The sequence below is a fragment of the Typopeltis vanoorti genome, unplaced genomic scaffold, assembly GCF_054136105.1.
Source record: "Typopeltis vanoorti isolate ZY-2024b unplaced genomic scaffold, IOZ_Tvanoo_1.0 HiC_scaffold_363, whole genome shotgun sequence".
NCBI lineage: Eukaryota > Metazoa > Arthropoda > Arachnida > Uropygi > Thelyphonidae > Typopeltis > Typopeltis vanoorti.
This window is the reverse complement of record NW_028328092.1, coordinates 28,663-37,165: the sequence shown is the minus strand read 5'-3', so window position 1 is coordinate 37,165 and position 8,503 is coordinate 28,663. Positions and strand designations below refer to the sequence as shown.

Here is an 8,503-nt window from a genome sequence, read left to right as displayed (position 1 = left end):
AATACATAGCTGTAGCAAGTTAAAATTATTAACAAAGCAATTAAGATTAGGTTTACAATTCATAGTGTCTATTAATCACGTATGTTCTGCAGCAGGAATAATTGCTTGCACAATAAAATTATTACGTTTCCAGGAAGGAGACCTCTCTCACCTTAGTCAACTTCTGCTGAACTCGACTCCAGACCATTTGCAACCAAAACGCACCACCGATATAATTCCCCAGCGTGAAATAAGATAGTGACTTACCGATAAAACTTGGTGCAGCTAGTATGACACATCCGTTCAAAAACCAACTCAGTCCAACTGAAAGCGAGACTATATCCTTTCCTAGGAATTCTTCGAACAATTGCTGGTAGAACTGAGTAGCAGAAATCGTCATTCCAAATGCAATGCAGGCTGTCAATAAAGAGACGTAATTTTGTGCAAAAGGAAAGCAGACAGTGTCTACAGCAATCAACGCCATTAGAATTACCGTAGCTGTGTGGTTGCTTATGATTCCCCGATCGGTGACCAATCCTGCAGTCAACTGGAAGAACAAGCATGCCAGCGAAGAAGCTAAAATGAGGTAAACAGCATTATCCATAGTGATTCCTTTATCGATGGCGAAATCTATAATAACAGTTTGGTATATAACAACGCTAGACCCAAATATAATGAAGCAAGCTGCAAGAATGATGAATACCGGGGAAATCAACAGTTTACCTATGATTTTCAGCGTAGTCAATGTCTTATTCAAAAGTGTACTTGAATAATTAGTTGTAGTATTGTGTTCTTCAATAGTTGACATGTTTTCTTGGCGGGCGTTGGGAATTTCGCCACAGATATCCGCATCTTCACTTTTCATTAAGGAATTATTCTTTTGCTGTTCTTCATGCGATAATGGGAAAGCAGATTTAGGGAGTTGTTCGGATTGTCTCATTACATTTGAGGAATATCCCATTAGCATTCCTGCTGTTATTAGATGCGTTGCTATTGCACCAAGAAGAAGAAACGATCCTCGTAATCCATAATTTTCCAACATTCTTTCAGTTATTTTTGGAAGAACGATACCTCCGAGGGACTGACCGGAGTATGCAATTCCAAGTGCAGTAGTCTTCATGGTATTGAAATTTTGGCTGACTGTAATTGGGACAGTTATAAACATTAGACCAACACCACTACCTAGAGGAAAGAGAAAACTTTGTAAATATCTTATACATGTGAAGAATGTGGTTGATTTAAGAAAGTGATGGCAATGCAAATTCGACAATATTATATATATTAACAGATATAAACGTCTTCAAATAATCTGACTGATTCATTATGGAGCAAGTGGCAACAGAAGTGACAGAGATGACTGATAAATGTTCCTTGAAGTGTAGGTTCTGTTCACTTACAGACTTGTTTTTATTTGGATTTATTGCAACAAATATATAATTTGGAATAGAGTAACAGCATTCAAACCCCAATATGACCGACATAAAAGAAATATATAATAAAAAAAAAAATATGCAGCCTCTCTATGTATTTTGTATGTTCACCAAATTTTGCACTACGTATTGAGTATTTATATTTATGTATTTCTAATAAGTAAAATAGAAAGAATAAGTTGGTAGTTTTTCGTCTTGTCTGCTTGTGTTCTGGTGCAATCGCTTTACTATGAGTATCGTGTAGAAGATAGCATACAAACATGACTGCAGAACTTATGTGTGTAAAAGGTGAGGAACATATTTTCGGATCCTGAAAAAAGGAAACTCAAACTGCAAGAGAGAGAGAGAGAGAGAGAGAGAGAGAGAGAGAGAGAGAGAGAGAGAGAGAGAGAGAGAGAGAGAGGGTGAGAGAAATGAAGCCTGTTGTCATTTCTCACTCTCAATCGATAGCTCCACAAGCTGTCAATTTTCTCGGTTCGTTCACAGAAGAGATTGAAATATGTGAGATATACAATCAGTATCTAATTTTTAAGAAACCGAAAATGTTTAAAAAAGTAATAATATTAAATCATGTTTATTGAGATGATTTCATATGCTGACCGTGTTTTTCAACACTATTTTGTTTGACTTTTGAAGCCACAGAACTTTTCGAGTTGAATTTCGAAATAACACCGTTAATTTTATTTGAAACAAAAACGATTAAAATTGTATCCCTTGCACCAAGATAAAATATTTCGTTGCTTATTTAAAATAGCTCCGCATAATGTAGGACAAAGAATATTGTTACTTCGGTTCTGACATCTTCAATTTAATAGTTGATAAAAATCAGATAATCAAAAAATAGAAACAAATAAAACATTACCAATGCGAAAAAACAAATATTAATTTTAAAATTTTATATATAAATATATATTTTATATATTTTATATATTTTACACTTTAAATATATTTGCTTTTTTGGAGAAGTATGATTAGAATCTTACCTGTGATCAATCCGTAAAAGATTATTAACCACCGCACGTTGCTTGCAAAAAAGCACATAGCTAATCCAAGAGCTGTAAGAAAACCACCAGCTAATGCCACCTTGCGGGCACCAAAGTTATGTATTATCATTCCAGCAAGTAGCGCTGCAAGGTTCCAAAAAAAAAAAAAAAATGTTATGGTACTCATAGCAATAGTTTTATCATCGCAGTTAATTTATTTAAAAAAAAAAGCAAGAAAAACCTTATTAATACTGTGAGTTTGGGTTTTTTTTTTAAATCCATTTTATTGAACAATTCCATAATTGTTCATTAGAACAATTTATCCGTAAAAGATTATTAACCACCGCACGTTGCTTGCAAAAAAGCACATAGCTAATCCAAGAGCTGTAAGAAAACCACCAGCTAATGCCACCTTGCGGGCACCAAAGTTATGTATTATCATTCCAGCAAGTAGCGCTGCAAGGTTCCAAAAAAAAAAAAAAAAAATGTTATGGTACTCATAGCAATAGTTTTATCATCGCAGTTAATTTATTTAAAAAAAAAAGCAAGAAAAACCTTATTAATACTGTGAGTTTGGGTTTTTTTTTTAAATCCATTTTATTGAACAATTCCATAATAGTTACTCAAATGATTTTAATTTAATTGTTTCATAAATAGTCAGTGATATTTGAGGAAAAAAAACTTTAAATCACAATTAAAATAAATACTTTCGTTATTTCTGTAATACTGTTTTCAGAAAATATCTTGAATACAATCCTATTTATGAATTAGAAAAATTAAACATTGCACCTCTTCTGCTGTAGGAAATGGTGTAGACTGTTAAGACTGTTGATCGTGTTGTTATTGCGAGGCGCGTAATCTCTGCATTATGGTGTAGCGCAGAGATGAATCCCGGGATTTCTTCAAGGCGTCACATAATAATGTTTGGCGAACATCTTCATTTCCTCGCAGTAATTAATTTAAGTTTTCAGTACGGCAGAAATTTAATTTCGTAAATTTTCCAAATTTCAGTAATGGTTATAACAAAGACTTTATATACAGGTATTTATTCATATTCTAACCGGCTATATTATTTGAAATTCTTAATTTCGTACAGAATATCAAAGAAGGCTATGTATGAGTTTTTAATATTATTTAAAAATTTTAATTCTTTAAGAAATTTTGTATATTATTATTTTATGTTAATATGCATTTTTAATTATAATAATCTAAGATATTCATCAAAATGCAGATCTTCATCTATTAGCTTTTTCCAATGACGTATTAGTATGCAGCTCTTCATCATAACAGACGTATGGTACAATGAAAAACTTTTAAAACACATATGCCCTTAAAAGTTAGACAAAATGGACAATCTGAATTTATGTGAAAAAAAAAAAAAGAAAAAGACAAAAAAACATTTATTCTTGTTGCGCTTTTGAAATCTTTATGGATTTAATGTATAAAGATTCAAAAAGGATAAATTCCAAGAATTTTTTTAATATTTTCTGTGTCAAAAAAATATTTTTACTCACTAAACTTCAATAAATTGGTATACGTTTTAAAAGAAAATATTAAAAAATACAATAACCTTTTTCATATTGGAGTTATATAAAAATTTCACTACAATCGAAAAACCTCGAAATGCCAAACGAGAAAGGAGCGATGCGGAATTAGAGAAAGGAAATTATGAAGAAACTGCTAAACACAGGATAGATATAAGGATGTCTACAAAATTCTGTGTAGGGAAGTCCAGTTGTTGAAAGCACACTTCATCACGCCAATCCTGCACAGAATTCGAATTTCACGAGGTATTGTTCTATTGATACAGGAAAGTTTCTTCACTGCACGGTTATAGCTAACTATGCTGTCTGCTTGGCCCAAAACATACTGTTGGTTTATTTGTAGTCGTAATGTTGTTTCATAAGTGTATGTTAATAGGAAATGCACAGACAGATTTTACACATGGATTCGTACCTACTCCGTAACGCCAATTCCGTTTATTTGAAAAAACTGGTTAATTTATTATATGGAAGAAAATAACCTTTATAAGGTTTTATTTATTTATTTTTTATTATCCCAAAGTCGCTTATGTTTCTATGGAGGTGTTTTATCAAAGATTACAGGGCAATGCACGAACATAGCAGACTCTGTACATAGGATTAACTGTGCTATCAAAGCATCGATTAATTAGATTTATTTGAAGAAGACACCGCGCATGGTACCTAAAATGAAGATGAATGTATAATAATTATACATTTATCTTCACGAATTATAAACATACTATCAAGATGTGCGATCCTTCAGAATTAAAACATTTGAATTTTTTTTTTGGATTTGCTTTCACTCCATATATTGCTTGCGTATAATATTAAAAGTAGTTTTAGAAAGAAAGACACTTACATGTGAAGAGAAATGTGCATAGAAAAATGCTGAATGGCCAAGTTGCGTTTTCTCTAGTCACATGGAAGTGTTCAATCGTAGCAACAAACAGAACACTACTAACTTTCGATATTCCGCAGCAGATAAATGAAACTACAATGCAGGCCAAAATCAACAGCACTTTAGAAATATTTGCTTGTAGCATTGTGGAAGTTCTTCTCGATGAAACCACTTTGCGGTATGACGAAAACGTGCTACGCTGCAGATACGGGTTTATGTGGAGAAGGAACCTGATAAGCAATTGCAAATGACTATATTTACGATGACAAACATTTTTACTGGATTACAAGCAATCAGATTTCGTTAATGACCCACTTCAGTGATATTTTAACTCAGAATCCTATTTCCTTACAGGATATATTACATATTTGTTTAATTTTTTACGTCTTTTGACGTAAAAGATTAAAAAAATATGTAATATAAAAAAATGTGTGTGTATGAAAATGTATAAAAAAAAATATAAAAAAAAATATAATATAAATATATATATATATATATACACACAAGGTGAAGGGATGCCCCTCTGGCGCCCACTCCCCCCCCCGCGAGTTCCGGGCTGGTAAACCGGAGACAAAAAACGTGATATAAAAACGTTTCAAATTTAGGCTTATCTTTATATATATATATATATTTTGAATTAATTTTTACTCGGTTGGAATAAAAAAGCTTTAATGACTGATACCGAGAGAAAAAAAGATGACATGGTATATTTGAAAAGATACTACTAGTTTACTAGTTTCGTTGAATTCATCAACATCTTCAGGTATCACAATCAAAGAAATATATAAAGAATTACAGAGATTTAAAATTGTAATAACAGAACAAGTATAAAAAGACAGTAGCGTGTTTGAAAACAAAATGTGAGCTTCAGTTCCAAACAAACGTATACTATGCGCTGGCGCGAGTGCGCCAATACTGAACAAAGGCAACGTGTGCGTCAGAGAGATTGAAACTTAGGCTGTTATTGATATGAGAAGAATCTAGAGAAATTTCTCTAGATTCGACAACCTTTTTCTCGAGTTCATCATAGCACACATTTATGTTAGAAGTTTGAGTCCAGTTCACAATGTGTTGGCGGCCTTCGTCTGAGTTAACTGAAAAGAGAACGTGGCTAGAGAGAGCGCTGGCTCTGGTCCTGTTATAGGAGATATCTCTACGGTGTTCTTCCAAACGTAGAAGGATGGATTTAAGAGTCTGGCCAGAGTATGGTTTTCCACAATCATATAAAATCTTGTACATTCCTAGAAACTGAGTTGGAAGATGTTTCTCGTTAGGTTTACTAAGTATTGAACGAAGTTTTAGAGGCGTAGTGAATCAAGTTCTGAAGATAAACTTCTTGAAAATATTTGCCAGTTTTGGTGAAAGGGAGCTGATCTAAGGCAAAGCGATGAAGGCTCCGGGGAAGAGGGATATTCAGAAGTGGTTGAGTGACTGCGGGAAAGACATTTGTCAATTTTCTTAGGAGAGAAACCATTATTAGTAAAAAAAATGTAAGAAAAAGGAGTTCAGTTTCAATTTCTGTTTGTTCTGTAAGAAAAGATTTTGCTCGGTGAGCTAAGGTGGAAATAATACCACATTTTTGTCGGGGATAGTGATGGGAGGAAGCGTGAAGGTATCTATCAGTATGAGTAGACTTTCTATAAATTGAGATTTTAATACTCTCAGCCTTCATCGCTTTGCCATACATCAGCTCTCTTTCACCAAAACTGACAAAAATTCTCAAGAAGTTTATCTTCAGAACTTGATTCACTACGCCTCTAAAACTTCGTTCAATACTTAGTAAACCTAAAGAGAAACATCTTCCAACTCAGTTTCTAGGAATGTACAAGATTTTATGTGATTGTGGAAAGCCATACTATGGGCAGACTGCTAAATCCACCCTTCTACGTTTGGAAGAACATCGTAGAGACATCTCCTATAAAAGGACCAGAGCCAGCGCTCTCTCTAGCCACGTTCTCTCTTCAGTTAACTCAGACAAAGGCCGCCAACACATTGTGAACTGGACTCAAACTTCTAACATAAATGTGTGCTATGATGAACTCGAGAAAAAGATTGTCAAATCCAGAGAAATTTCACTAGATTCTTCTCATATCAATAACAGCCTAAGTTTCAATCTTTCTGACGCACACGTTGCCTCTGTTCAGTATTGGCGCACTCGCGACAGCGCGTAGTATACGTTCGTGTAGAACTCAAGCTCGCATTTTGTTTTCAAACACGCTACTGTCGTTTTATACTTGTTCAGTTATTACAATTTTAAGTCTCTGTAATTCTTTATATATTTCTTTGATTGTGATACCTGAAGATGTTGATGAATTCAACGAAACTAGTAAACTAGTAGTATCTTTTGAAATATACCATGTCATCTTTTTTTCTCTCGGTATCAGTCATTTAAGCTTTTTCTTATATATATATATATATATATAAAATTAGAAGTAGAATGGACAGATAACACGACAAGAAGAATATGTCTGTGTTCACTGGGTATTCACGGAGGCCGTATGGTCACTCCGATGCTGCTCATCTTCTTCTGGTGATGTGCCACACCAGAAGAAGATGAGCAGCGAAAAAACAAGAAAAAGAAGACAGGAGCGTCTTCTTTTTCTGTCTGTGACAGCTATTACAGGAGTCATCTAGTTTTGTTATACCAAGAAAGTAGCAGAGAAAATATTTCATTTGCACTGTTTTATTACTAGCAATCAATAATATTAATTGATATAAAAGTATAAAGGATAATATGAAAGAAAATCAAGCCTCTTACTGAATAGAAGAATCATCTCAAAAGAGGTTTTAATGTCAAGCATGTTTTTCAAAACATGCTTGACATAAAGAAGATCTTGTCAAACAGTCTTCCTGAAACTGCACCTACAGAAAACCTCAGAGACGTAGTTTTAAAATTAGGCCATGTAATTGATATCCTCCTACAGCATAATGACATTCAGACCGTAAATCGGATTCCTAAGAAAAGCAAAAAACAAGAGACAATCTCATAAAACCTAACAGACAGAAAAAAAAAACAGTTGTCAACAACTTGAACGCATTGCAAGATAATAGACCAGTCTTCTTATCCGAATATTTAACACTATTCGACCCGAATCTATTGTACCAAGCAAGAAAAGCAAAAACAAAAAAAAAACATACCAATTTTTGTGGATCAGAGATGCCAAGATATTCTTGAGGAAGTCACAAACTTCAAAACCGATACAAATTAAAAGCTCAGAAGACATAAAAAGGCTGCCAAAGTGGAAAAAAGAAGTCTCCTAATTAGTTCAAAAAGAAAACCACAATAAAAATGAACGTGAATCATCCAGACAGATGCAATAACACCAGAATATACTGGCATTTCACTTTGATCAGACCTTTCATATCATTCATTTGACCTTCCAAACATCAACCTACTTCCAACACAGCAATCAAATCAATAATAATATTTACATCTCAACCGAGATAAAAAAAAAGAATTATTTATTACATTCAAGTGCTGTAGTTACAGCGGTTAGAAACATTAAAAGTAAAAATTGTAAACTATATATAACTTACTGTTATACTATAAACGCTGATAATGTAATCTTATCCAATTGCAAACTATAAATTATTATCTCTAGTAACTATTATTAACACATTATACAAAAAACGGAAAATTTTGTAAAATTCACTCTAAAAAATACGTACATTTACATTAAAAAAATCACC

General features: G+C 33.3%; 1 protein-coding gene across 1 annotated transcript; it reads right to left on the bottom strand.

The window, feature by feature from the left end:
* Positions 1-246: 246 nt before the first annotated feature.
* LOC150092149 (monocarboxylate transporter 12-B-like) lies at positions 247-4,958 on the bottom strand (the record flags this gene model as incomplete). Its single annotated transcript, XM_090415270.1, has 3 exons — positions 4,775-4,958; positions 2,393-2,536; positions 247-1,161 (listed from the first exon to the last, which is right to left on the bottom strand). Coding segments are annotated over exons 1-3 (1,243 nt in total), but the record flags the coding sequence as incomplete, so codon positions are not given.
* Positions 4,959-8,503: the final 3,545 nt, after the last annotated feature.